Source organism: Panthera onca, chromosome E3 (genome assembly GCF_046562875.1).
Source record: "Panthera onca isolate mPanOnc1 chromosome E3, mPanOnc1 haplotype 2, whole genome shotgun sequence".
Classification (NCBI taxonomy): domain Eukaryota; kingdom Metazoa; phylum Chordata; class Mammalia; order Carnivora; family Felidae; genus Panthera; species Panthera onca.
The window spans coordinates 40,169,105-40,195,941 of record NC_138354.1 but is presented as its reverse complement, the minus strand read 5'-3'; the positions used below and the strand labels follow the sequence as shown (position 1 = coordinate 40,195,941).

The 26,837-nt window shown below is 62.7% G+C and overlaps 3 protein-coding genes across 25 annotated transcripts in view; 2 read left to right on the top strand and 1 right to left on the bottom strand.

The window, feature by feature from the left end:
• Positions 1-697: 697 nt before the first annotated feature.
• NHERF2 (NHERF family PDZ scaffold protein 2) lies at positions 698-11,899 on the top strand. Of its 5 annotated transcripts, none has more exons than XM_060648096.3 (7): positions 698-1,098; positions 3,822-4,022; positions 9,171-9,350; positions 9,671-9,824; positions 9,894-9,937; positions 10,484-10,549; positions 10,793-11,899. In XM_060648096.3, exons 1-7 carry the CDS (start codon positions 886-888, stop codon positions 10,949-10,951), a joined length of 1,017 nt encoding a protein of 338 aa, XP_060504079.1. In that variant the 5' UTR covers positions 698-885; the 3' UTR covers positions 10,952-11,899. The 5 variants fall into 5 exon arrangements, with proteins under 5 accessions (XP_060504079.1, XP_060504080.1, XP_060504081.1 ...); XM_060648097.3 differs by having other exon boundaries at positions 706-1,098; positions 10,484-10,546; XM_060648098.3 differs by lacking the exon at positions 10,484-10,549 and having other exon boundaries at positions 706-1,098.
• A 920-nt stretch (positions 11,900-12,819) lies between these two features.
• Positions 12,820-18,317, bottom strand: NTHL1 (nth like DNA glycosylase 1). 4 transcript variants are annotated; one of them, XM_078440256.2, is made up of 6 exons: positions 18,150-18,317; positions 16,953-17,179; positions 16,057-16,227; positions 15,088-15,247; positions 13,149-13,271; positions 12,820-13,073 (listed from the first exon to the last, which is right to left on the bottom strand). In XM_078440256.2, the coding sequence occupies exons 1-6, from the start codon at positions 18,262-18,264 to the stop codon at positions 12,835-12,837; spliced, it is 1,035 nt and encodes a 344-aa protein (XP_078296382.2). In that variant the 5' UTR covers positions 18,265-18,317; the 3' UTR covers positions 12,820-12,834. The 4 variants fall into 4 exon arrangements, with proteins under 4 accessions (XP_078296382.2, XP_081647874.1, XP_078296381.2 ...); XM_081791748.1 differs by lacking the exon at positions 18,150-18,317 and adding an exon at positions 17,250-18,105 and having other exon boundaries at positions 16,953-17,168; XM_078440257.2 differs by having other exon boundaries at positions 12,847-13,073; positions 13,149-13,254; positions 18,150-18,305.
• Positions 18,318-18,384: 67 nt separating this feature from the next.
• The window catches only part of TSC2 (TSC complex subunit 2), a 35,690-nt gene continuing 27,237 nt past the window's right edge, over positions 18,385-26,837 (top strand). For 14 of the 16 annotated variants that reach the window (XM_078440247.2, XM_078440253.2, XM_078440244.2 and 11 more), the window contains exons 1-10: positions 18,410-18,520; positions 18,964-19,130; positions 20,135-20,221; positions 21,624-21,734; positions 22,524-22,668; positions 23,659-23,776; positions 24,231-24,279; positions 24,646-24,771; positions 25,085-25,158; positions 26,436-26,562. In XM_078440247.2, the coding sequence (XP_078296373.1) occupies positions 18,993-19,130; positions 20,135-20,221; positions 21,624-21,734; positions 22,524-22,668; positions 23,659-23,776; positions 24,231-24,279; positions 24,646-24,771; positions 25,085-25,158; positions 26,436-26,562 (975 nt within the window). In that variant the 5' untranslated portion in view covers positions 18,410-18,520; positions 18,964-18,992. Of the gene's footprint in view, positions 18,521-18,963; positions 19,131-20,134; positions 20,222-21,623; positions 21,735-22,523; positions 22,669-23,658; positions 23,777-24,230; positions 24,280-24,645; positions 24,772-25,084; positions 25,159-26,435; positions 26,563-26,837 lie in introns of all 16 variants that reach the window. The other 2 variants (XM_078440249.2, XM_078440248.2) reach the window with 1 other exon arrangement.

The window sequence follows — 26,837 nt, the reverse complement described above, 5'->3', positions numbered from 1 at the left end:
AGGTCAGAGGCCAAAGGCCTCAGTACATTTAATCTCTGCCTGGGATGACCAGGGGCACAAGTGAGAGGCCCAGGCTAAGAGAGGAGTGTGGGGGGTAATGTTTAATGGACGTGCCCAGCACAGGTCCACACAGTCTCTTTGGGAGGGCCAGGGCGCTGCCCAGTCACTAGCCTCCAGAATATAGGGAAGGGCTGCTGCCTTGTCACTTTCAAACTCCTCTTTCTGTCTCCTGGACCATCCTGGGACTCTGTTGGGCCAGGGCAGCTCTGGGTGTAGGAGGGATCCTGACACAGGGACACCGGGGTGTGTGTGTGTGTGTGTGTGTGTGTGTGTGTGTGTGTGTGTGTGTGTGTAGCGGGGGGAAACTTCCTGAGGATGGTGGGCAGAGCCGTGGCTCTTGTTCTTACCCTCTGGCCGCTGTGTGCGGTTCCTCACCCTGAAGACCCTTTCTCCACTCCTCCCCCCACCTCCGCAGCCCGCCTTGGTGCCACGCATACAGTAGGTGCTCAATAAATGCCCCTGGAGCAGGAGGCAAAGGCGCTGGCGCCAGGGAGGCTGCCCAGAGTCGGGGCAAGACCGAGGGCGGGGGGGTCCCTAGGCCCCGCAGCCTCCGCCGGGATTGGCGGGGTGCCGAGGCAGGGCCGTGGCCGGGGCGGGGGCGGCCGCACGGAGGAGGCGGGGAAGGGGCGGGCGCGGGGGCGGCGCCGCAGCCGGAGCCGGAGCCCGAGTCCGAGTCGACGAGAGCCGAGCGAGAGCAGCCGAGGGCGCCGCCGGGTCCCCAGCGCCGTCGCTGCCGCCTCCGCGCCGCCCCCCGCGCCCCTGCCTGCCCGCGGCAGGCGTCAGCGCCGTGGCCGGCCCGCGGCCGGCCGGTGGGCAGCCGGCGTCATGGCCTCACCGGAGCCGCTGCGGCCGCGCCTGTGCCGCCTGGTCCGCGGCGAGCACGGCTACGGCTTCCACCTGCACGGCGAGAAGGGCCGCCGCGGGCAGTTCATCCGGCGCGTGGAGCCGGGCTCCCCGGCCGAGGCGGCCGCGCTGCGCGCCGGAGACAGGCTGGTCGAGGTCAACGGCGTCAACGTGGAGGGCGAGACGCATCACCAGGTGGGTGCCCGCGCCCCGCCCCCGGCCCGCTGCCCCGCTGGGCCCCCTCCCCGAGCTGGCGGGGGGCAGGGGGGGGGGCGTCAACGACCGCCGCTCTCGGCATTGCCTGCTCCCAGGCCTCGGCGCCCTGCCCGGGGGCCCGAGGGGGTCGCACAAGGCCCTGCGTGGGCTCCGGCTAGGAGGTGGGGGAAGTGGCCACGGAGGCCGCCGGCCTCCTTCCTCGCCTCTGCCCCTCAGGCAGCTCGGTCCTGCACCGCGGAGGGGGCATCCTGGCAGGGAGGGGCCTGCACTGCGGCTCCTCGCCCTCGCCCTGACACTTAAGTCTTGTTAGGGCCTCAGTGTGCAATGAATAGAGGTGTCCGTCACCTTGGGGGGCGTCTCCTTGGGGTGCGTCTCCGTGCAACTGGGGGCCCTGAGTGTTTTTCTGTGAGTGTCAGCACGTGCGTGTGTACACAGATGGGTATGTGTGTGTACAGGTCCTTCTGGGGGTCACCCATGTGTGTGCACATCTGCCTGGGTGTACAGAAGGGTGTCACAATAAGGGCACACCTGTATGTGCTTGTATCAGCGAGTGTGTGTGTGTGTGTGTGTGCACGTGCGCACGTGTGGACTGTGTGTGTGAATATACGGGTCTGTACCCCTAGGTGTATATGTGTGGACAGATCTGCATGCTGGGATGTGTGTGTGTGAGCTGGGCTCTGTGTGCTGGACAGTGTATGTGTGAATATATAGGCCTGTGTGTGTGTGTGTGTGTGTGTGTCCAAGCCTGTGTGTCCACCTGCCTGGATATGTGTAGTTATCGTGTGCGTCCTGGCTGATGGTGTCTCGTTGGAGGCTGCCCAGCCCTGCGGGGGCCACTGCCCCGGCCCTCTGCCTCCTGCAGCTAGAGATGAGGGCCAGAGGGAAGGCAGGGTCTCTTCTCTGCAAGTTCTGCTTCCTGGCGACGATCTATCCCCCCCCTTGCCAGGGAGTCACCTGGCTTGAGTCCAGCCTCCCTCCACCCCTTCTGCTCAGGGTTCTCTGTGTCCTCCCCAGCACCTGTGAGTCTGTGACCTGTCTGCGTGGCTAGCCCTGGGGCCTAGAGATTAGTAAATGGCTTCTTGGCTGGACCGGCAGCCGAACTGCTGTGTCTACCCCTGGGGCCCTTGTCTGTCCATCTGTCTGCCTCCGTTCTGTCTTTAACCCAGAGTGTCGACTGGATAAAGCAGTTTGCTGAAGGAGGGTGGGGGTGTGGGCCAGAGGTCTTGAGTTGACGGAACAAGGGAGGGGCTGGCAGAGCTGATATCTGGCCTCAGTTTTACAGTCACTGCCGCCCTTGCCCCAAGGGCACCTGCTTCTCTCAGGCCTCTGGGGGTCCATCTCTAAGTTTACACGCAGGACCATGCTGTCCCAGGGGGGAAGAGAGGCAGTTACAGTTCCCATTCTACAGATGAGGACACTGATGCTTGAGGACATTGTGTGTCTTGTCTGGGTCCCACAGGCAGGAAGTGGCAGGGTGCTGGGGTCCTCCTGTCGCTCTCACTGAGAGAGCAGGATCAGAGGGGGGCCGGGGGGAAGATGGGCCTGGTTCACACCCTCCTATCTGCTGATGACTTCTGAGCAGCTGACGGGACCCTCTCTGCCCTCCCCCAAGACTTGGGGTGGGGGTGGGGGTTTTGTCCTTCCCACCCCAATGCCCAGTGGTCACTGCTCTGTCTCCCTGCAGGGCACACCCTGGCACGCATGCCCCATGGCCACCCACATGATGTAGACGCTTTGCGGGCACCCACATAGACGCACAGGTGGCCATAGCGTCACAGTTGTCCCACAGGTGGCCTCCGCCTGCCGGGTCTGAACCCTGTTTACCAGGTTGTGTGTGGGTACCCGAGCGAGGGCCTTGCCACAGGAATCCAGGCCTTCCCCTCTCTGCAGGTCCAGCAGGAAAAGGTCCGTGGCCGTGGTTCCGAGGCAAATGAAGGCTCAGAGGCAGGGGTTTACTTACTTATTATTTTTAAGTTTATTTATTTTGAGACAGAGGGAGCCGGCGAGCGCGAGTGGGGGAGGGGCAGAGAGGGAGAGAGAATCCCAAGCAGGATCTGCGCTGTTGGCATGAGCCCGTTGAGGGGCTCAAACTCACACAAACCGTGAGATCATGACTCCAGCCGAAACCGAGAGTCGGACGCTTCACCGACCGAGCCACCCAGGCACCCCAAGGCCGCAGTTTAGACGTCCTTGGTCCACTACTGAAAAGAGCAGCAGTGGGCAGAGACCCCCCCCCCCCCCCAGACTGGCACCTAGGGAGACCCCTTGTTCCCTCAAACCCAGACTGAGAGGCAAACCCTGAGGCAGATGGATGCATGCCTGCACACACACATGCACGCATGCAACGTGCACACACGCACACACACTGAAACCCTGAAGCTCAGCCACGCACCACCTTCCAGACCAGCTGCCTCATCCAGCTTCCCGGCCCTTCTCGGACAGGACCCTGGGCTGAGGCGAGTCCCTGCAGTGATCCTGTAGTCCCTGCAGCCTGTGTCGGGCGTCCTGGGTAAAGAGGGAGGGAGCTGCCTGAGCCCCCGGGGGTGGAGGGCGGAGCCGGCGGGCCTCTCGGTCCAGCCGCCCACCGCTGGCAGGCCAGCCGCCTGCCCGTGATCCTGGGCCAGCCCTGGGTGGTGCCACCGTCCATGTGCTGCCCAGAGCGCTGACCGCTGACCTGCTCCCCGCCAACCTGCCCGCCCCAGGTGGTGCAGAGGATCAAGGCTGTGGAAACGCAGACGCGGCTGCTGGTGGTGGACAAGGAGACGGACGAGGAGCTCCGCAGGCGGCAGCTGACCTGCACTGAGGAGATGGCCCACCGAGGGCTTCCGCCCATCCACGACCCCTGGGAGCCAAAGCCGGACTGGGCACGTGCCGGCAGCCTCGGCTCCGAGGCTGGCCAGAAGGTATGGCAGGTTCCGCCGTCTCCGCCTCTTAACGGCAGGCGGTCTCCCCCTCCGCTCACCTCCAGAAGTCTCTGTCTCCATCCCTTCTTCTCCCTCTCCGGGGCCTTGGCGACCACCCTCTTGGCTACGTGGGGCCACTCTTTCTGCCGTCAGCCTGTGTTCTAAGCCAGGTGGGGTCAGGGCAGCCTGGCCCTGGTCCCTGGCCCCCCATCGCCAACCCTCTTCCCCAGGATGCCCATCAGAGCTACCTGGCCTAGGAAAGGTCACTCTGTCGAGCCTGGCCGAGGGGCCCGGGGGCCTGGGAGGAGAGGCCCCCCAGGAGGGGGCGTCCCTAGCTCTGTGCTGGCCTCAGGTGTGTGTCTGAGGAGCCTGCTTGTGCTGGGAAGGCCCTAGGAGGGAGGGGCTGGTCCTTCCCCATGGGCGGCGCATGGTTGGGGACAGCTGAGGATACTCTAAGCTGAGTCTTCAGCTTGGGGTCTACAGCGGTTGGGGTGCTTCTCCTTTCCTGCCTCCACTCCAGGGTGGAAGAGGTGGAATTAACGTGCGTGTGGCCCTCCTTCCGGTGGCAGAACTTGGGGGTGGCCCCCTGGGGGAGGCCGAGAGGAAGAGCCTCATCGCGCTTACTCTGCCCTCTTGAAGCCCCAAGGTTGTTGTCCCTCATGCCCCGTTTGCCTTTTTTTTAAAGAAAACTCTCTCTCTCTCTCTCTCTCTCTCTCTCTGTCTCTCTTTTAATTAGAGAGAGAGAGAACACATGTGTGTGCAGGGCAGGAGCACAGAAAGAGAAGGAGAGAGAGAATCCCGAGCAGGCTCTGTGCTGTCAGCACAGTGAGACCATGACCCGAGCCAAGACCAAGAGTCCGACGCTTAATGGACTGAGCCGCCCAGGCACCCCTTTTTATGTTTGTCTGTTTGAATTTGAGAGGAGGTGGGGAGAAGAGCAGAGGGAGAGAGAGTGAGAATCCGAGCACGGAGCCCAACGCGGGGCTCGATCCCACGACCCTGGGCTCATGATCCGAGCCAAAATCAAAAGTCGGATGCTCAGCTGACTGAGCCATCCAGGTACCCCAAGGGAAATGTCTTCAAGGGATCCAATCCCAGGGGTTTCCCCAGATCCCACTTTGAGGACCAGCTGCCCTAGGTGGCGTGAGATCTGAAGTTTCTGTGTGTACAGGGTTTCTGGGTGCGTGTGCCTCCCGTGTGAGCTGGTGGTGCTGGTGGCCGGCCGCTACGGTGTCTGTCCTAGGGGGCAGATGGCTTTTCAGGTGGGAAGCCAGCATGCGCACAGGTCTGCGCGTGAACCCTCAGGGGTGGTCATGGCCCGAATAGGGGGCATCAGGGTCAGGTATGTGCTTTCAAGGAGGTCCTGGGAGGGGGCACTGGCTGGCCCGGGCCCCTGGCCTTGCAGGCCTACAGTTGGAGTAGGGCCTCCTTCGGGCATCTTACCTCCAGGAGGAAGTGCCCTTCCCCCTAGGCGTTTATCCATTGAGTTAGACACAAATGCTGAATTCGCCTTCCTGTGGAAAGATCCGCCCTCGGGCCTTATCTGGAGGGTGGGGTGTTGAGGCACCTTGTCCTTGGGTGGGACCTTCCCCCTCTGCTATTTCAGGCTCTGGGAGCTACAGGAAGCCCTAGGAGGGGGCTTCCTCTGGGTGTATTTTTAGAGGAACAAAGTGGGGCCTGAGTGGCAGGGGCTCTGTGGTGGGGGCTGGCCTGGGGACAGGGAGTCCAGAAGGTCAGGGGAGGCCCAGGGGACAGGGTGTACCCCCACAGCCTCCCGGCCAGAGACCCGGTGTCCGATCAGTTGAGCTCAGAGTGTCAGAAGGAAGAGCCGGGCCCCGGCCGACCTGCACAGGACTAACTAGCCCTCAGGGTGCCTGGGAGGGTGATGCTTACACACCGGCCACGCTCCGACAGAGCTCCTGTGCAATGGGGCAGGGGGACCGGGTGGGACTCATGCGGTCTGCTTAGGGCCAAGCTGGGAGTCATGGCTCCCTTTCCTCCATGCCGGCTGCGGAGTCCACTAATGCGGCCGGCCCCTCCCGTTGGGGTGCTGCGGGGTCCTAGTCGGTGGTGGTGACTCAGCCCCGGCCAGACCAGGCTCAGGTGGCCCTGCAGCTGCAGCGCAGCTGATCCCGACCGTGACGATAGGGGACAGCCCCCAAACAGACGGGACGGCTCGCAGCACCAGGGCCGTGGAGGTGGTGACAGACCCCGGGCCCCCACCCCCGTTCTGGAGGCCCTTGGGGGTTGTGAGTAAGGGGGAGAGTCCTTCAGGGGGTGGCCCTGCATGGGACCTAGTAACTACCAGAGGGCTCTGTTCTGTCTTCCGTTCTGGCGCCGGGGTCCCCTCCCTTGCCTCCCTGTCTCCCCAGCCTCGGGTCCTGGGAGCAGGGCAGGGCCTTCCAGCAGCTTCCTTCCTTCCTTTCTTGAGACTGAAAGCTAGCCAGTAGGGGGTGCCTAGCTGGGGCCCGAGCATGGGAGGGGGAACCCAGCCACCACCCTGCTCCCCAAAGTGACTCAGTGCCCCTGTCCCCACCCCTCCCTGGGGAGCCGGGGGCCCACAGTGGGAGGTGGATAAATGGGGTGGTGGCCTGGGCTGGCCAGAGAGCTCAGGCCACTCCAGCTGGACGCTCGTTGCCTGCCACTCTGTCCTGCCTCCCATGGCCCGCTCTCGGGATGCCACAGCAGCAGCCCCAGCTCCAGGAGCCCCTCCACAGAGCCCATCCTGGGGGCTTGTGCAGGTCAGGCTGGGTGGGGGCTGGGTGGGGGCAGCGTGGACCAAGAGGACCCCGGCAACCAGCTTAGCCCATGTCCCCCAGGGTCAGGAGAGGGCACTTGGGGCCCCCTGGTGCAAGCCGGCTGGACCCAGAGCAACAATGGGGGCCCTTCTCTGCCAGGGCTGGTGAGTCACCATGTGGGGGGAGGGGGCACAGCTCAGCTCCGGGGGTATACCCCCATGCCAGCTTCTTTGTCTGGTCGCGGGCTGGGCTGTGAGACCAGGGCTTGTCCAGCTCTGGGCTGCCCGGCCAGGGGCCCGTGGGAGCCCGTGGGAGCCCGAGGGCCTGGCTGGGAGGCGGCAGGAAGTGCTTGGAGCCAGGACAGGCAGTGAAGAATTTGAGCAATGCGCTAGGGCCTGCCTGCGCCCCCTCCTGACCCGCTGCTTCTCTTCTCTTCTCGGGGCCTCTCCTTGGGCCTCTCCGCTGCCTGGTCCCCCACGTCCCAGCCTCTCAACTGGAGGGTCCGGTGCCGGGTTTGTTGGTCCCTGGATCCAAGAGGGGAATTTAGGCAAGACTTCAGGAGAAGCCTCTTGGCTGGTGTGGTGAGCTGTGGCCGAGCCGGGTTGAGGCAGGGAGATGGCCAGGATGGTCCCAAACCCGGATGTGACTTCAGCCTGGCGTCGTGGCCCCAGATGCTCCCGCAGTCCTGCTTCCTGTTCGGGGGCCTTGAGAGACCTGCCAGGGAGGTCGCTGTGGAGGGCGTGAGAAGAGTCTGTAGCGCCAAGGGGGCTGGGCTGTCCTCGCACGCACGTGTCGCCGGGTAGCGTGTTTGTGAGCCGTGTGTGTTTAGATGTCCCGTCTCTGACCGCGTGCCTCTGCACGTGCACTTGCGAAATGTGTGTAACCCCGGCCCTGGCCCTGCTCCGGACCAGCCAGCCTCGGGGCCTCTCTGCTCTGACAGCCTGCAAGGGACGGGCACTTCTAGGTGTGTCTGGGAGAGCGGATGAGTCTGTGCGACAGGGCCCTGGAGAACTTGGGGGCCTCACGCCCATACGTTCTGCCCATGTTGCCCAGCCCAAGCCCTGGGACCAAGGAACTGTAGCCCTGTTTGAGTTCCTGGGGTCATGGGGCCAGGTAGTGGCCTGCAGTGGGGATCCGGAGGGCATGTCTGGGCAGGCTTTGGGGACCGGGGTCCCAGAGGAGGGGTGCAGGCTGGGCAGGAAGAGGGTGTTTGGGACAAGCGGGGGGCCCGGAGCCGGGGCAGGGCACCTGCCCTGTGATAAAAGCTGTACTCGGTCCTCCAGCCGGGCCGACTAGCAGGTTAGGGCACTCACGGTCAGGTTTGAGACTTGGAACAAGCTCACAGGCCTGGGGTCTGGAGTGGTCAGGGGGTGGCCTGGGCTGCAAGAGGCAGGTGCCCAAAGCTTGGAGACCTTCCCTGAGGGCAGGGGTAGGTGGAGGGTAACGGAGGGGACCCCGGGAGCGCCCCCACCCTGCACACGCTCACCTGCAGGCACACTCGAGTCCCGGGCGTCCTGGGCGTCCCGGGAAACCTGAGCTGCCTGCCCGCCCGCGCACTCCGGCCACCGGCCATGTTTAATTGAGCACCGTCAGCCGCTAGCCGCTCAGCACTGCGGTCACTGCCCCAGGCTGTGGCTGGGTGGGGGTCCTGGGGCCCGGCCCCTGCCTGCACGGGCCCCTGACCCGGAGCCCTGCTGCAGGATGCCAGAGGTAAAGCGAGGCAAGGCCCTGGGTTGTCAGAGGCAGGGTAGGGGGACTCTGGGGGCACTAGTGGCCTTCTGTGTTCTGGCTGGGAGGGTAGGAGGGCAGGTCCCACCCTTGGCCTTCTCACTTGGCTTTGGCTGCAGCCCGTGTGCCCTGTCTCTGGGCCCCGTGGGGGTGGGGGTGGCCGCAGCTTGCTCTGGAATGTGAAAGCAAACACATCGCACTGGCCTATGGAGGCCGCTGGGAGAACAGACAACGTCAGCCCGGCACTCGGGGAGGGGGTGGGGAGGGGCTGCACAGGCAGGGCCCCCAGGGACAGTGGCCCCAGGACACTGTCACGAGTGGCAGCTATCTCACCTGGCTTCTACCACCCTCACCTGTGCTCTCCGCTGCCCTTCAGCTGACTTTGGCAGCACCCCTGCAAAGCCCCTGGTCCTGAAGTTGTTTTTGGATTTGGAAATTGAGGCTTTGCTTAGGACCTGCGGCTGGAGCTCGGTCATAGGCAGCCTAAGGGGGCAGGGGGCGGGGGCAGGCATGGGTGCACTATTTGTCCCTGAGACCTGGGGCCGCTGGGTGTGGGGTTGGGGATCCCTCTGGCCCACCTCCCCTGCAGCTGCATGCCGGGGCCCAGAGGCCTTGGGGGCTGGGTCGGTGGCTTCAAGAGGGGTGGGAGAGCAGTGCGGAACCTGGTCTTTTGTGCCTGCAGGATGTCAGTGGACCCCCCAGGGAGCTACGCCCTCGGCTCTGCCACCTGCGAAAGGGCCCCCAAGGCTACGGGTTCAACCTGCACAGTGACAAGTCCCGGCCGGGACAGTATATCCGCTCTGTGGACCCGGGCTCGCCTGCCGCTCACTCCGGCCTCCGCGCCCAGGACCGACTCATCGAGGTACCTGCCACACACACACACACACACACACACACACACACACACGTGTGTGTGTCTATGCCCCTGTCCTCTGAGTGTGTGTCTGGGCCCGTGTCCCCCACCCCGAGTGCGTCTCTGGCCCGTGTCCCCTGCGTGTGTGTCTGGGCAGGGAGGTCCTTGCTGGAGGAGGGAACATGCTGGGAACCTGAGCTGGGATTCCTCTTGCTGCCACGGCTGGTGACAATGTTGATGAATATTTGATGCCACACCTGGCCAGGTGGCTCAGGGGGCCTTTGGGGGCCTGACCTCAGGCAGCGCTGACCCCATGCTGCTGGCGGCAGGTGAACGGGCAGAACGTGGAGGGGCTGCGCCACGCGGAGGTGGTCTCCAGCATCAAGGCGCGAGAGGACGAGGCCCGGCTGCTGGTGGTGGACCCTGAGACGGACGAGCACTTCAGGCGGCTACGGGTCACACCCACCGAGGAGCATGTGGAAGGTGGGCCGCTGCCTGGGGACGTGGTGGAGCGTGGGGGGCTGGGCAGCCTCTGACACACTGTCCCCACAGGTCCACTGCCGTCACCCGTCACCAACGGGACCAGCCCTGCCCAGGTGAGAGACCGGGACTGGACAGGGTGGGCACAGGAGACCCCAGTGGGGGCCTCTGGGGACCTACAGGCTGGACAGAGCCCCCCCCACCAGCTCGAGGTCTGCTTGTGTCGGTACGATCGTGGGGCTCACTCTTGCCCAACCCCTCGTAGCTTTGACGTCCGCCGTGGGGCCTGTCCTGGGCCAGCCACACCCCGGCTCTGTGGGGCGCCTGGCTGTGCCGTTCCCTCTGCCCACTGCTGGCTGGCGACCTGGAGTCACACTCAGTGTCTTCTTGGGAAGCAGCCCCTGGTTTCACCCCAGGTGATGCTCCTGGGGGTGATTCCCGTCGTGAGCCGGCCAGGGCCAGGCCACCTGCCCGCTCACCGCTGGCTGTCCAGCGTCCTGCCCGGGCTGGGCCTGCAGCACAGTAGAGGCTCCGTGCCTACCGCCAAGCGGAAGCATGAGTGCGGCTCTGACGTGCGCGTAGGCACGCTTGCGCGCGTGTGTGTGTGTGCACGGGCTCCTGGGCAGGGTCCCTGAAGCCACGCCTTGCCCTTGGTTTCCCAGCTCAATGGTGGCTCGGCGTGTTCATCCCGAAGTGATCTGCCTGGCTTAGACAAGGACACTGAGGTAGCAAGTGCCTGCCGGTCTCCACTGCCGCGATCACACACTGGGGGGGTCAGAGGCCTTGGGGGTGGGTGTTTGTGGAGCTGTCGGCCTAGGCAGTGGGGTCACCACCTCCAGGAAGCCCTCTTGGGCCTGCCGCCCTGGCCCCGTCGGCAGGCCTCTGGTGTGAGCTTCCTGGGTAGGGTAACCTGACTGAGGGCTCGGGTCCAGGGCTCACTCTGGCCACCTGCCCACTCTGCTTGCCCCCAGGACAGCAGCACCTGGAAACGTGACCCCTTTCAGGAGAGTGGCCTCCACCTGAGCCCCACGGCGGCCGAGGCCAAGGAGAAGGCGAGAGCCACCCGGGTCAACAAGCGGGCACCGCAGATGGACTGGAACCGGAAGCGCGAGATCTTCAGCAACTTCTGAGCCCCCCCCTGCCTGTTTGCCGGCGACCCGGCCTCCTCCCCGCACGGGCCCAGCCCCGAGTTCCCCAGGCCTCAGTGGACTGGAGGGGGTGCCTCCTCACCCCCTTGAAGCCGTGCTGGGCCCACTGCTATCCAGGAACCAATGTGCGCCCCAGTGCGCCCCGTCCTGCCCCCCTACCTGCTGGGTGCTGGAGAGGGGAGAGGGCCCCCCCGCCCCCGCCTGCCAGATGTGAGAGAGGGAGAGGGAGAGGCAGTGGCGACCGTGGCCCGGCCCTTGCTGCTCTGCCCGGGCCTGCTGACTTAAAGGAATTTTTGTTTTTGCTTTTCTTCCAAAAAAGAAAGAAAAAAAAAAAAAAAAAAACACAGAGCTCCAGCTCCACACATGTTTCCACTTAATACCAGAGTCCCGCCCCCGCCCCCACCCCCACCCCCTTAGGACGCGCTCTCTAAGTAATTGCAATAAAACAAACCTTTCTCTGCAAACCACGTCCTCCCCACTCCTCAACAGCAGTCCTCTGAACTGGGAGTCCCGGGCACGTTCAGGGACAGAGAGATGGAGGGGGACCGGGCTGTGAGTGTGGGGGCTCCAAGGTGAGGCTGGGAGGCCAGATGTGGCTGTAGGAGCTGCCCCTCTGCCCCTGTCCCTGCTGTGGGGGGGGGGGGGGGTCACTAAGCCAGGCCTCCCATGTCCCCGCTGAACTGGTCTAGGGCACAGGGCCTGGGCTCCCAGGGGCCTGAGGATAGAGGCCCCGTGTCTCTGAAGAGGGTGGCCTCTGGACAGGCCTCTTGTCCCTGCGCCACAGCCCTGAGGCTGGGGGAGAGACTGCCTGCCCCCAGGAGACGCCACCCGCTCTCCCTTTCCTCCCTGCTCTGAACCCGACCGATATTGCTGTTTGCCCTGTAAGCCATAGCGCATGCGCGCCCTCGGAATAAACAGGCCTTCCTCAGACCCTTGGCCGCCTCTGTCCTTCCTGAGCCCTTGCTTGCGGGTGGGGGGCTGTGGTCTGGGCAGCGGCCCTGGGGAAACTCGTCTCAGCTGCTGGAAGCGGGGTCCCATTCCTAAGCCTTTTCCCACTGTACCCGCCAGGCGGCCAAGCCTGACCCCTCTCAGCTCCTTGTCCCTCCCCCCACTTCACTGGTACACTCTGGGGCTCTTGTCAGCCTCCCCCTTGCCCCTCCCCCAGCAAGTTGCCCTCAGTGCCTCCCAGGTCCTTGACACTCCCTGCGCTCCCTCTGCCCTGGTGCCACCCCTGCAGGTACACACAGGTCGGGTCTCATGCCCTGTGGCTCCCAGCCTGGGCCTATTGGTGTTACTTTGGAGGCTGGGTGGCTCTGTAAACACAGGGCAGGGCCTCCTGGCAGAGGGCTGTCAGAGCGCACAAGTTCAGGAGGGGGGCGTGTGTCCCAGGAGGGAGGAGGCCCATGTCTCCCGCGGGTTTCCCAGCAGCTGGCTGCAGCTGGCTCCCACGACCCATCTCCTCTGACTCCTGCACATCCGTCACCGCCACCGCTCCCCCAACCCAGTACAGAGCCCAGATTGTCACATCCTCATTCCAGCCTCCCAGGCAGCCCAGTTCAGACACCAGAGCAGAGGCAACATGGCTCCTGCACGTGCTTCCCAGTCTGTCCCCAAACCCCTGGGGTGAAACAGCCAGACCCCCGGGGGCACCTGGGTGGCACAGTCGGTTAAGCGTCCGACTCTTGACCTCGGCTCGGGTCATGATCTTGCAGTTTGTGAGTTCAATCCCTGCATCAGGCTCTGTGCCAGCAAAGAGCCTGCTTGGGATTCTGTCTCTCCTTCTCTCTGCCTCTCCCCTGCTTGTGCTCTCTCTCAAGATAAATAAACTTAAAAAAAAAAAACCAAAACCAAAACCAAAACCAAACTCAGACCCCAACTGCAAACAACTCCCAAGCTTTATTACAAACAGGCTGGGGCTCCCCAGCAAAGGCACGCAGCGCACTACCCAGAACGGCATCCGGGGCCGAAGCACCACGGTCCTCAGAGGCCCCGCGCGGCCGGGCACAGCGTCCGGTTGAGGCAGCCCTGGCAGCGTGGGTGGACGGGCAGACAAGTCTGCTGGCCGAAGCCCACCAACAGTCCGTTGATCTCGCCCCACAGCTCCCTGTGAAGGTGGAGGGGGGCCGTCAGCAAGGGCGGCTGACTGAGGGGAGCCCTGCCCGCCCCTACCCTGCCGCACCGGGGCAGCCACTCCTCCAGGGCAGCACGAGTCTTCTCCGGGGAATTGGTCGCCGTCTTGGTCCACCCGAGTCTGTTGGCAATTCTGTGCACATGCGTGTCCACCGCTGCTTGCAGACAGGACCTGCTTAGCACAGGGCACGCCTGCCGGCCCCGACGGCCCCAGTCCCTGCCCGGAGCCCCAGGCCCACCTCGGCCCGGGGCTTCCATGCAGGGCCCAGAACTGCACAGAGGGCGGGTTTGAGCCACAGGGCTTGGGCCCTCCATCTGGGGTGCAGCAGTGCCTCCTGGTCTAGGCACCGGCTGTGGGCGCCAGGCCGGGTGGTCACAGCTGGGTCCAGAGGGTTGGCTCGAGGTCCCGAGCCACAGAGCTTGCACCTGCCACTGCACGGTCGGGACAGAGGGAGTGTGGCCAGGCCACCTGCAGCTGTCATCTACTTGGGCCACAGCCCCTGCTCCACCCCAGGGCTTGGCTTGGTCCACCGCAGGGCTTGGCCTGGGCACCTGCTCACGGGGGCTTCCTCCTTCCTGCCAGCGGCAGTCCCCGCCTTGTCTCTACTTCGCAAAAGAGAAAGTGAGTCCCACATCTGTTCCCTACCCCCCGGCTACCGATAGTCTGGAAAAAAGTTCAGGCCCTCCCCAGACCCTGACGCAGGGCACCCTGGGAGCACGGGGAGAGCACACAGGCATAGGGGTCGCACTGGTGGGTTACCAACCCTCAGTTTCCTCCTCTGTAACATACAGGTGACCACATCGCCTGTCACCCAGAGGCCTACCCTTCCCAGTTTCTCCTTACAGGTGGCCATGCCCACAGACAACCAGAAAAGGTGACATCTGACACTTCTTCCTGGTGTGTCTGCTGCTCCCAAAGTCGGGTCGCCTGGGCTGTGGGCCCTTCCCCCAGGAGCCTTGCGGGACCCCTCCTGGGACTCAGGCAGCTGAGGACAGCCAATGTCAAGATAAGCTCAAGTATCTGTTGAGAGGCTGGCGGCTGCAGAAGCCTGTGGGGGTAGTGGGGAGCGGGGAGGCTCTGACCTAGCCCCCTGCCTGGCCCAGTGCCAGTCTCTGGGGCTGCCGGGGCTCCAGCCTTAACTTCACAGTCAGGGCCCTCAGCCCTGTGCGGCCCTTCCATCTGGGCGCAGTGCTCAGAAGGGTCCCCACCCCAGGGACCAGGCTTTAGTAGCCGGGGAAGCGCTGGGGAAGTTCCCACCTCCTCCCCAGCTCCTGCAGGAGCTCCAGAGGAGCCTGGGGTGGGGGCACACAGAGCAATCAAGGTCAAGCCCTGGTTTCTGGGCTGGCCAGGCTACCGCTGCCCGGCCTCAGAAGCCCCAACACTCTGGGCAAAGATCTGAAACATTAGCAACACCCTAACTGGGGTCTGTCTTCATTCGGAGGGCCACCGATGTCAGGAAATGGATTCCAGGAGGGGCTCCCCCCCCCCCAGCTCCTCCTCCCTGTATCCCCAGCCCTTTCTCCTTCCCCAGGCTCCCCCTGCCTTTACCGTGCCTCCCCTGCCTATGCCCGTTCTCGAGCCTCCTACCGGTCTTTCTCCTATCTGAAGGCTTTGTGGATGCTGTTCCTTCTGCCTGGCCAGCCCCGCCTCACTCCTCAGCTCTTGACTGAGTTATCACCGCCTCGGGAAGTCTGCTCAGCTGCCCCAGACTGGGCCAGCTCCGACAATGCCACGCACAGACCTTGAGTCCATCCCCAGGGCCTCTCAGAGCCCAGCACACAGTAGGTGCTCAGCACATAGGATCTCCTCCCACGAGTACCCATCTACAGGCGAGGCAGGCCCAGCTCAGTGCTGGAAACATCTTTCTGACCCCTTGGGCTAAGCTGGGGGTGAGGAGACGTGAGCTGGGGTTGCAGATCACAGGACGTGGGGAGCCCCGACGGCAGCTAACCCTGCCCCACCCTCCTTGTGGGTGTATGCCACTCACCGATGCCTGACACGGTGCCCCAGGCCACCGCCATGGCCAAGTGTGCCATCTTGGGTCCAACGCCTGGCAGTGCCACGAGCTCCGCCACAGAATCTGGGATGTCCCCGCCATAGCGCTGCTGCAGGATGGCACTGGTCTGCTTGATGTACTTTACCTTGCTCTGAAAGGTGGAAGGGGCGGTCAGCCCCGGAAGTGGACAGTGGAGTCCCGAGGCAGAGCCACAGGTGCCCAGAGCTGCCTGCCACCTGCCCAAGACACCCTCGGAGGCACCTGTCTGCATCATCCTGCCAGGAGGTGAGAATGAGCCGAGGGAATGAGCCTGTCTGCTTCCCACCCGCCTGGGCCAATGACATGTGTGTGGGGTCTAGCCCAGGTCCCCTGCCCCGTCATTCTCCCAGAAACCAAGTAGGCTAAGCGGGCCGGCCATGGCTCAGCAGCACCTGGGCCTTCAGGAAGGAAGGCTGGAGCCTGGGGCTCCCCCTCCAGCCGCCAGGCCAGCTGGGTGGTTCCCATTCTGTGCCTGCGTGGAGAGGGCTATTTAAAAACCATCTGACAAAACTGCGGCCCACGCCAGTGCCAAGGGGAAGCGGCCCCACCCGCCTGGCTGCCTTCAACAGATCCGCCCACTCGCCACCCAGTGCTCCATGGCCTGCTGGGGCTCCAGAGAGGAGGGTGACGCACTCCAGGGAGGCTTGGAGTAAACAAAGGGAGAGGTGGGTAGCCTCAGGGAGGAGAGGAAGCGCCAGTCAGCTGGGTGGGGAGGTGGAGGAAGGAAGGGGTGGGCTGCAAACAGGAAAGGCCAAGGAGGGAGGCCCCACAGCCCTGGGTCCATCTGCTGGTCAGTGGGGCAGGGGCTCCAGCGGGAACTCACATCCAGGTCCCCGTGGCCTGAGATGCCCCACCTGGCCTCCTGCACCCCCACGGTCTCCCCTCAGCTTCCTGACATCTTTCCCAGGCCGGTGGGCTCACCCTCCAGAAGCCGACGGGGTAGATGAGCGTGCCCAGCGTGCTGTCATCCGTCTGCAGGATGCTGTCCACTGTCAGGCCCCGAGCCCGCAGCCGCTGCATGGCACCCGCTGTCACCTGGTCTTTGGTTTGGCTGGAGAGCATCAGCGACAGCAGCACCTGGTACCTCCGCACCTGCTTGCACAGTGACAGGGACCAGGGGAGTGGCAGGTCCTGGGCGCTCACTGTGGGCCGGGCCCCAGCCAAACCCTGTACCACCTCCACCTGTGACCCTGGGCAACCTGTAGGGCGTCCACCTTCCACCCACCCTGGCCAACCGAGTGCATGCGGGGTCCGGCCTGGCGTTGTTCTGTTTTCTCACATGTGACATGGGGACAACCACGGTATCTACCTCACAGGATCATTGGAAGGTTTAAGCGAACGATCGCAGCGCTTAGAATCCCACTTGGCACATGGGTGCTCGACAGCCAATGGCTGCACGTGTGCCTGTGACTGCATCGTGAGTAACACCATCCGTGTCACACGTGAGCAGATGAAGCCCGAACAACTACGTGCACCCAGGTTCCTGGCAGCAGGGCTGGGATTAGAAGCGAGTTCGTCTAAGGATCAGGCTCCAGGCCATGAAGTGGAAGGAACTCTCAGCAAACACTACTGAGCTGGCCTGCTGCGCCTGGGCCTCTGCTGGCAGGAGACGGAGCAGGAAGCCCGGGGCACAGGTAGTCCTGGCCTGCTGAGCGGCCACCATGAAGCAGGTGATGCCGGCGGGCGCTCCAGGTCCTGCAGGTGGAGGGCGTCAGCCGCGAGCTGCCACGTGTCAGGCTGTGCCCCGCCCGAGGCCTGAGAGGAAGCAGGCGTCTTGTCCAGAAGGGCGTCCCCAGGCGGCTGGGGCCCCGGCCTACCTTTGGGGGTGCGTCGGAGTCGTAGCAGTGCTCAACCCCCAGCCAGTCCACAGGTGCGTCCTTCCCGCTCCTCATGGCGCGGATGTTCAGCAGCTGCTGCCGCCAGTCCCGGGGCTCCCAGCTTGGTGCCCTGGGGGGTTTGGTGTCTTCTTCCTCGCGATCGTAGGCCACATTCAGTTTTTGTGTCTTCCGCCGATGCCTCGAAGGGCTGGGGCTCTTCCTTCCTTCTGCAAATAGTGCCATTCCGAGCCTTCAGCAGGGGCCACAGGTGAGGGTGGGGTGTGGGTGGTGCCCTACCTGCTACTCATCCAGCATTATTCACTCCACAACCATCTACCGCAGCAGGGGTGCTCTGGCCTCTGCAGGCCACACTTGGACGACTCAGCCCTCCTTACGCCACTGCCTTCCTGACCAAGTCTGCGTTAGCACAGGAGGACTCTACCAACAGCCTCTGCCATGGTGCCCCTCCCCCCCCCCCCCCAATCTAGTTTCCACACTGCGCCAGAGAGAAATTTCTGGCCCAAAAACAGACTGCATCACTTCTGCTTAAGTCTCCTCATTGCTTTTTCCTTGTACTCGCGGCGAACTCCAAACTCCACCCCAACATCACAGCTCCTGCCTAGCGGCCATTGTCACAAGACTTCTTGCCCCGGTGCTTCCGCCATGCCTGTATCACAGTGGAGCTCCCTGTCTGGACTACCCCTAAGTTCACTGGGTGCCTATGAGAACCCCCCTCTGGCCGCCCCGCAGGGCACGTTGCAGGGACCTGTGGGTCTTGCTCACCCCACAGTTCCTAGGTCCTTAATGCCTACGAGGATAAACCTAGCGAAGACCACGCCCCCCGGGAGGCACCCGCTAGCCAGCCGGGAAAGAGGACTTCCGGCTGCACGTGCCCGCGGCACCTGGTCTCTCTGAGAGGGAAGCAGCTCTGAGGATAAGGCTGGTCGGCCCACAGCTAGCTTGGCACAAGTGGAATATCTCGGGGCAGGCTTCCAGTTCAGGACGATGATGGGGGAGGTGGGAGCGCCCGGACCCCGTCCCTGGGGACCCCTGTCCCTGTGTCCTAGGAACAGGGCGCAGGGTGGGAGCCAGGGCCGCACGTGGGAGCGACCCCGAATCCCAGCCCCCAGTCCCCAGCCCCTTGCAGGCCCCTTCCCCCGTTTCTCTCCCCAGGCTCCGATCCGGGCGCGGCACTACCTGCAGCCGCCTCTCCCTTCCAGAGCGGCGCGGCCTTCTCCCCACCCCCCCGCGGCCCGGCCCCCGGGCCCCGGCTGCGGCTCCGGGTCACCATCCTCACGCCCGTCGCGTTCATGCTTGAGTCCTGCGGACTACACTTCCCGGCGGCCCCCGCGACCACGTTACGTGACGCTCGCCCCGCATTTCCGCCAGAGAGCGGCCCGGAACTACGACTCCCAGCAAGCTCGGCGGCCGCCCTCGGCCCCCGCCCGCCGCCGGAAGTGCGGGTCGAACTTCCGGCGGCGGCCCGTTTTGGGGCGGGGGGCGGTTGCCGGGGGTGCGCTCCCTTCTCCGCGCCGGGGCGGCCTGGCGCGCGGCGGGCGCGGCGCGGGGTGAGTGGCTCGCGGCGTCCCGACCGCAGGCGCCGTCCTGGCCCGCGGTGTGGCCCGACCCCGATGGGGCAGGGGGAGGCGGCCGCGCCGGGGGGCCCTGCTCGGCGCTGAGGCGGCGGGGGCGGACCCCCGCGGTGTCCCGGGTGCCGGGCTTCGGCAGAGCCCACCGCAGCCGGAGCCTGGAGCCGCGAGCGCTCCTTGGTGATAAAACAGAGCGGGTGCGAGGGGCTCCCTGCTTCCGGCGCCACCCCCCGACAGGCCGCCCCCGCGTGGGGAAGAGAGAGGGGGCGAACGTCGGGGACTCCACCCTGTGCCCCCAGTCGGGCGGCGCGGCAGCCGGCCTGCTGTTGGCCAGGCCTGGGGGTCCTGGGGTCCCGGAGGTCTGCAGCGGGGCAGGTGCAGGGGAGCTGCTCCTGAGATCTCTGCTCGTTTCCTCGGCGCAGAGGCGGCCTCTGGTGCGTCCCTGCCCACCATGGCCAAGCCGACAAGCAAGGATTCAGGCTTGAAGGAGAAGTTCAGGATTCTGTTTGGACTGGGAACCCCGCGGCCAAACCCCAGGTCTGCAGAGGGCAAGCAGACGGAATTTATCATCACGGCGGAAATCCTGAGAGTGAGTGAGCTGCCTGCGTCCGTCCTGCCAGCCTGTCGGGAGATGCGGGGAAGGCTGGGTTTGGTCCCTCACCAGCTTCTGCCGGAGATGGGCTGCTGGCGACCGGCTGCTCAGGGCTGCTGTCCCCAGTAGTGCAGAGGCATATATGTCTTTCCTTCGGAGATTGAGGGAGTCAGGGTCCCGGGGACTTGGTCCAGCACACTAGAGGTAGTATTCAGGCGTTAGTGCAGGAAAACCTATCCTACGGACATGGCCTAAATGCCATGGCCGGCTTCCCCTTGTGATCAGGAGGGTAGCCAGGTGTTAACTGGTAATTTGTGAGTGGGTCTTTGTTTTCCCGTGTGTGTGGTGTGAATCCTTCCACCACACGCCTGGCACCGTGTTTTATAAATGTCGGATTTTTGCCCTTGTGAAGTTTCCCATTCAGAAACAGCCAAAACGTTCATCGGCTGGTGAACCTGTAAACAAAACGTAAAGGGAATGAGGCATTGACCCCTGCCATAACGTGAGTGAACACTGAAAATGTGCCGAGTGAGAGAAGCCCGGCACAGAGGCCCCCACGTAGCGTGTGATTCCATGTCTGTGAAGTGGGCAGAACAGGTAAATCCACAGAGACAGAAAGTTTGTCGGGGCCCCGGGGGACGCGCCATGACTGCTCCCAGGTTTGAGGTGATGAGAATGTTCTGGAATTAGTGGAGGTGGTTGCGGGCAGCGTGAATGTACTAAAAACTGAATCGTACAGTTTTAAATTCCTCAAACGGCTGATTTTGTTATGTAAATTTCATCTCAACGCAAAGAAACGCAGCCTTGAAAAAGACGAGTGGTCTGTGGTCACCCCACTGAGACGGAGCAGTAAACTCCGGCGATTCCTGATTCCAGAAGGACCCGCAGCAAATCTCCAGTGTGGGAGATGCGGTACAGCTCCCGGCGTGGTCTGTGATTGGCGGTTGTGGAGACCTGTTGCCTGAGCACCGGCCCCTTTGCCTTCTTTCGTGTCTCTCCAGGAGCTGAGCGTTGAATGTGGCCTCAACAATCGCATCCGGGTGATAGGGCAGATCTGTGAAGTTGCAAAAACGAAGAAGTTTGAAGAGGTAAGGTCGGCCTCAGTTGGCTGCTGAATGGCGGGGAGCTGTTGGGAGGGCTTGTTCGGCTCTTTCTGGGAACGGGGTTGGCCGCTAACTGCTAAGCTTAACCTGCATCTTAGTGATGGGGAGTCTTCTGGAAACGCGTGGAGTATAACTCTTAGGGGTCAGTCACACGTGGAGGGACTGAGACGTTTCCAGCAGCTCCAAGAAAGGGTTTACGGCGACTGAAAACACGTGCTTGGGGCAGGGAAGTGAAGGAACGTCAGCAAAGAGCGTGAGTCAAGGCTTAGCAGTCCTGGTGTGTTCTGGGGAGAGGTGTCTGCTTGTTTCGGGCAGATGTTTGCGGGCTCTCTCCGGGCATCCCGAGGACAGAGTGGGCAGCTGTCAGGAGAGCACGTCAAGAGCTCTGCTGCAGCCTTGTCTCGAGTTTGCATGAGCGACTTGGGGGGAGACTTGGACTTAGCAGATTGGCATTTGCTAAGGGGGAGGGGAGAGCGACCAAGATGTCCACGGCAGGTCGTCTAAAACTTGCGGGCTACTCGTCAGCCGGAATAAATGTGACAGTAGGCATCTGTGTTGGGAAATTGTGGGTGTGGGCAGGCAGTGGCCCGGCTGCAATCGCCTGAGTAGACAGATAAGCCCGAGAGGCTGGCAGAGTCCACAGGCTCGGCGTCTGCCTGTTGTTGTGGCTTAGGTTGCATCACTAGGAGTGTTGAGCATGGGACAAAGGAGGAGAAAGTTCCAGAGTGTGCTGAAGTAGTCAGGATGTCGATGAGACAACATCTAAGAGACGTTTTAGTCCCCTCCTAAGAGAAGTCAGCCCAGGAAAGGGTGAGTGGTCAGGAAACCCTGGTCGAAGGGTTAACGTGGAGAAGAGAAGATGACGTGTGAGAGACTGACCCTGGGTAGCTGTGGGGAATAGGATCCCTCTCCGTGCGCTGAGTGGGGCTTAGTGAGAGGAGGCAGATTCCAGAAGCCCACACGGTGGTCTTGGCCATGGTGTGGTTCAGGGCGGCCCTCAGCTGGTGTGTGTACACAGGGAAGCCAGGGAAGCGGGGTTTCTGCCTCAGGCTGCAGACTTGGGACCGCCTGGTTCTGAGACTCCTTCGGCAAGCTCGAAAGGGGGTTCCTGGCTGATCTCTGGGGCAACCGGGACGACTCCCCTAGCCTGCTGCTCTCCTCCCTCCCCACAGGCTGTGGCCGGGACCTGTGGGGTTAAGTAGCTTGGAGCTACACCTGTGTCAGGTTCAGGGTCATGTGGGCTGTGCCCGGTACACGAGGCATGGGCTTGAGAGGAGTGGGTTCTACATCCAAAGGACTGTTCCTCTCTGTGCTTTGCTCGTGGTACTGTCCCTTGAGTTGAGGGGCCAGCACACCCTAATTGCTGTCCCCTCCCTGCTGGTGGCAGCATGCAGTGGAAGCGCTCTGGAAGGCCGTCGAGGACATGCTGCAGCCAGAGCGGCCACCGGAGGCCCGGCATGCGGTGCTGGCTCTGCTGAAGGCCATCGTGCAGGGGCAGGTAACGGCGGGTGTGTGCGCCGGCGGAGCTGGGACGGGTGGGGGGGGGGGGTGTGTCGTGGGGCGGCCCGCTGACGGCCCCTGCTGTGCCATGCGTGGACTCTCACCTTTGATGACGGTGCGGGAGGGGGGGGGGGTCTGCTTCCCAGGGGCTCCGCAGCAGGACCGCCTGAGTGCGCATCCCCCCTGGCTCTCCTGCAAATGGGGGTGCTCGTTCCTTCCTTCTCAGGAGCGTTTTGGGGTGTAAGTGAGGCGTTTCGTGTAAGTTGTCAGGGGCGTGCCTGCCATGAGGGAACGGTAGTTATGTGCTCTGGCTGCCCCCATCCCCCTGCCCCGGCCCGGCTGCCGTCAGCCTTCCCTAGACCTGCGGGCGGCCTCACCATTCCTGTCTGGAAGGCACCCTTCCCTCTTGGAGTTTTCCTCTGGTCCTCCAGCTGCTTGCAGAGGCCTGTCGCCTCCCAGTGCGGTTACACTGTATTTGTCATCGTGGGGGCACAGACGTGTCTCTTCCCAGCCACGAGCCCCATGAGGGCCAGAACTGTATTGTCCCCTGCTGTGTGCCACCACCGTGCCCGGAGCTCGCACACAGTAGGTGCTCTATACGCACACCTATCTGGAGCTGCTCCGATGTGCCCAGTGTGCCCCCTACAGTCCTTTCTGTGGGAAGGAGAAAGGGTCCCAGGGTCAGGAGTCCTGGAGCCCAGTGTACTTCCTGCACGGCCCATAGCTGCTCGGGAGCCCCAGCTGGGGGGTCCTGGCAGGACTGCTGACCTTGTGGTTTTACCTTCAGGGGGACCGCTTGGGCGTTCTCAGGGCCCTCTTCTTTAAGGTCATCAAGGATTATCCCTCTAATGAAGATCTCCACGAAAGACTGGAAGTTTTCAAGGCCCTCACAGACAATGGGAGACACATCACATATTTGGAAGAAGAACTGGGTGGGTGCCGTGTCGGGTGTGAGGTTTCTCTGGCATTGGGGATCAAATTTGATCCGGGTTGCCGCAAGGCTGCTGAGGCCGAGAGCGAGTGCTGCAGTTTACAGGGATGGCCTGCAGAGGGCGCGGTACTGCGAGGTTCTGCTCACCTGTGTGCAACCTAGATCAGCTGCCCGTCTCCCGGGGAGCTTGTTAGAGATGCACAGTCCTGGGCTTCACACCAGCCCCGCTGGCTCAGAATCCCTGGAGAGTGAGGCCTTTTAGCGGGGCGGCAGGTGGTCTGAGTGTTTTGTAGGGAGAGTGTGCTGCTGACCCAGCATCAGTCTGTTTTATTAGAGTGCCCTAATTTCTGGGGTTTCTGGGGCGCTGGGGCCATCTCACCATGTCTTCTTCCTGGTCCTCTGCTCCGGGCCTGACCTCCTAGCCCTCTCCTTGGCTGGCCTTCCTCTCTTGTCCTGATGTGGTGACGTTTCTCTGGGACTTGAGGTTTCTTATCACTGCTGTGGAGAGAAGAGGAAGGACAAGTCAGTCTGACTCGGGGCCAGAGATGGGCCTCAGCTGTCAGTTGGTCCCCAGGACAGGTGCTGACTTGAAGCCTGTCCTCAGGTTTTCTGAGGTTATTTGGCCAGTAGTCAAGAGTGGCTTTTTGTCTCTGTTGAGAGGCACTCGGGGAGGGGTCGGGGGCCAGGAATTGGCCTCCTGGATGTGTGCTTGGTGATGCTCACAAGCCCCGCATCCTGGGCTCTGAGCATCAAATGCACAAACTCTGCTACTGCCTCTTAGCCTAGATGCCCTCAGTGCATCGTGGGGGCTGGTAAATTCCCGGGTCCGTGACATGCTGACCTGTTGGGCTCCAGCGAGCCTCTGTCGGCTCCGTGCACGGCGTCTTGTCGCACGGGGGCCAGGGCTGCGGTTGGCTGCGGTGAGAGGGACTGGGGTGTCTTCCCGGGGAGGAGGGGAGTGGGCAGTATATTGTCCTCCCCTTCCCCCCAGCTGGGTTTGTGCTGCAGTGGATGGACATCGGCCTGTCCTCAGAGTTCCTTCTGGTGCTTGTGAACTTGGTCAAATTCAACAGCTGTTACCTGGATGAATACATCGCATCAATGGTCCAGTAAGAGCAGCTCCGATAACGTTCCTCCGACCGCAGTCCTGCCGCCTCGGGCTTTTATTTTACTCTGTGTTGGGAACAAAGCTGTTGAAGTCAGCAAACGAGGGGAGAGGTTGGAGGAGCCACAGCCACCTTGTACCTCAGTTGATAAAACGATAGCATTTTCTCTTTTACAGACGAGTAACGTTGCCCGATGTTTCTTGACTATAAGTTTTGGTATCATTTCTTTCGAAACACTCTATGAAATTCGTGAGGGCACGGGTGGGGTCTTGTTGGTCTGTGTGCCCAGCTCTGAGCAGTGGCTGGCACAGAGCGGGCACCTGTCAGTGGGTGAGCGGAGCCCTAAGGGGGATGAGTCCTTCCTACAAGGGGGACTTGCAGAGTCACCAGAAAGTGAGACAGAGCCACGCAGCTTCTGGGAAACGTCCCTCCACTGACTTGGCATTTCTTCCAACAGCATGATCTGCCTGCTGTGTGTCCAGACTGTGTCCTCCGTGGACATAGAGGTCAGTAGCTGGTCCTCCCAGGGACGGTTCCTCTCCCTCTCCTTCCGGGCAGGCCAGCTGGCATAGTGCTTGACAGCATAAGCTCTGGGATCAAGGCCTGCACTGCCCCTCGCTGGTCGTGTGGCCCTGGGCTGGCTATAGTAGGAAGCACGATTGGTTGGATGATCTCCGCCGTGGGGGTCATGGTTGAGGGTGGGATGACCCACAGTGACGGGTGACACTCGTCACTCTTGTTCTAAGAAGGCCGCTTTGGCAGTGGGGAGGTGTGACAGTCACTGACGAAGGCGGGAAGGAGGCTGAGGGTGTCCCCCCCTGCAGGTGAGCGGTGGGGCAGGGCCGACGTGACCCCTCTCTCCACCCCGTCAGGTCTCTCTGCAGGTGCTGGACGCCGTCGTCTGCTACAACTGTCTGCCGGCTGAGAGCCTGCCCCTGTTCATTGTCACTCTCTGTCGTACCGTCAACGTCAAGGAGCTCTGTGAGCCTTGCTGGAAGGTGGGGGTCTTAGCTGTTGTTCTGGACAGTTCTTTCCTGATGGATAGGACAAGGCCGTCTCTTCGGTGAATGGCCATCTGAGTCTCAGGTGGCCAGACCGTGCCCTGGGGAGGGGAATCCAGTAGCATTTTCCCAGGCGGTTGAGCTGAGGTCAGGGTTTTGGGGGCATTTTGGAAGCTGCTGCCTCTGGGAGGCGATGGTGGAGGGCCAGCCGGACCTGGAGGGCTCCAGAACAGTGGCTGCGTGAGGCTGGCCCACGGGGCCCGGGGCTCCTATCTGCCAGTCTCTAACGATGGTGTGCTGTGTTTCCCAGCTGATGCGTAATCTTCTGGGCACCCACCTGGGTCACAGTGCCATCTACAACATGTGCCGCATCATGGAGGACAGGCGAGTGTGGGCAGGGCCCTGGGGGGACCGGTGAGGGCGAGGCGGCTTGGTCCGCGGCCACAGAGCCGCCTTGGGCAGGCTGGCTGTGCTGGGTCCTGCCTAGCAGAGGCTCACAGGGAGCTTCCCTGTCCCTCTGGTGCCTGCTCCAGAAGCTTGCACTAAAGCCAGAGCTTATGTCTCCCGTGCCTGGTCCCTGTCCTCTCTTCTGCCGGAAAGTCAGAGCATCCAGAACTGAACCCGTATCTACCACCCCCACTTCGGGCCTCCTCCGGGGAGGCTGCCTCACTGCTGATCCTGGTACAAGGCCCTTGCCCTCACCTCCCACAGTCAGGCTGTCACAGGTCTCTCCCCATCTAGGGCCTCCGCCCCTCTGCCCCCCACTCTCCCCACTGGCCTCCTGTACCCTCTCGTGACCTCTTGGAGTCCCTTCCTCCGCACAGCAACTCCATGCCCTTTTCCCAGCACCATGGGACTGTGGCACCATTTGCTCGGAGCCAGGGTGGCTCCCACTGCTCTGGGGATAAGAACGAAACCCCCCGTCAAGGGTAGGGCCTGGGTGGCCTGCCTTGCCTCAGCCCGTGGGCCTCTCGCCTGTCCTTGATCTTCTCCCAGCCGCCCGAGGCCTCTGCACATGCTGCCGCCTCTTGCTGGCGTGACCTTGGCCGAGCTTCTGCATGTGTTTTGATGTAGCATGGTCCTTGGTTTCCCGACCGCCTGAGCCAGTTTTGTTCTTTTTTTTTTTTAATTTTTTTCAACATTTATTCATTTTTGAGAGACAGAGACAGAGTGAGTGGAGGAGTAGTAGATAGACACAGAATCTGAAGCAGGCTCCAGCACTGAGCTGTCAGCACAGAGCCCGATGCGGGGCTCAAACTCATGGACTGCGAGATCATGACCTGAGCTGATGTCGGATGCTTAACCGGCTGAGCCACCCAGGCGCCCCTGAGCCGGTTTTGTTCTATCCCGTGGCTTCCTCTCTTAGCTGTCATTTGAGCTAGAAACTTGGCATTTCCTTCTGTGGTTCTCTAGTTCGCACGTGTGCCTCTTACGCTTCGGCAGCCGGAGGCTGGGGACTTTTCTCTCACCTTCGTGCCCTGGTGTCTGGCAAGTGTGGGGCGAATGCATCGCTTAGGACGTTGAATCTGGTTGTTGCTACTGGCCTGTGTTCCCTCCCCGCCACCTCTTTGCCAGCTTTGCTTCTGGCCCGTGAGAGCAGGGGCCTCGGGGAGGCCGCCTGGGCTCCGCTGACCTCTGCTCTCTCTGCGGAACGCTTTCAGAGCCTACATGGAAGACGCCCCGCTGCTGAGAGGGGCCGTGTTCTTTGTGGGCATGGCTCTCTGGGGGGCACACCGACTCTACTCGCTCAAGAACTCCCCGACATCCGTGCTGCCGTCATTTTACGAGGTACGGTGGTCTCTGTGCGCAGGGAGCAGGGTCGGGGACTCCACAGTCACAGGCCGGGCACAGGCCCATTCGAGGTGGGTCCTACTGCAGGGGCTGAGGTGCCGTTTGCAGCTTGGGGATGAGATTTAGGATCATTGGAAGGTTTTATCTTTAAGCAAACGTCGTATCTTACAAGCTTTATCTTCTGTAAATTAGCGTCAGAACCGAGTAAGATTCCCCCTGGTTGGTGGTTTTATCTCGTCAGGCGCTAACCTCACTCTTGCTGTAGCACAAGG

Bases quoted from the DNA above. Each gene is read 5' to 3' on its own strand.
- NHERF2 (XM_060648096.3), top strand. From the start codon at position 886: ATGGCCTCACCGGAGCCGCTGCGGCCGCGCCTGTGCCGCCTGGTCCGC. The intron at 4,023-9,170 runs GTATGGCAGGTT...TTGTGCCTGCAG, and splicing joins GCTCCGAGGCTGGCCAGAAG to GATGTCAGTGGACCCCCCAG. The intron at 9,351-9,670 runs GTACCTGCCACA...TGCTGGCGGCAG, and splicing joins CCCAGGACCGACTCATCGAG to GTGAACGGGCAGAACGTGGA.
- NTHL1 (XM_078440256.2), bottom strand. From the start codon at position 18,264: ATGAACGCGACGGGCGTGAGGATGGTGACCCGGAGCCGCAGCCGGGGC. The intron at 17,180-18,149 runs GTAGTGCCGCGC...CACTATTTGCAG, and splicing joins GAAGGGAGAGGCGGCTGCAG to AAGGAAGGAAGAGCCCCAGC. The intron at 13,074-13,148 runs GTGCGGCAGGGT...CCACCTTCACAG, and splicing joins CTGGAGGAGTGGCTGCCCCG to GGAGCTGTGGGGCGAGATCA.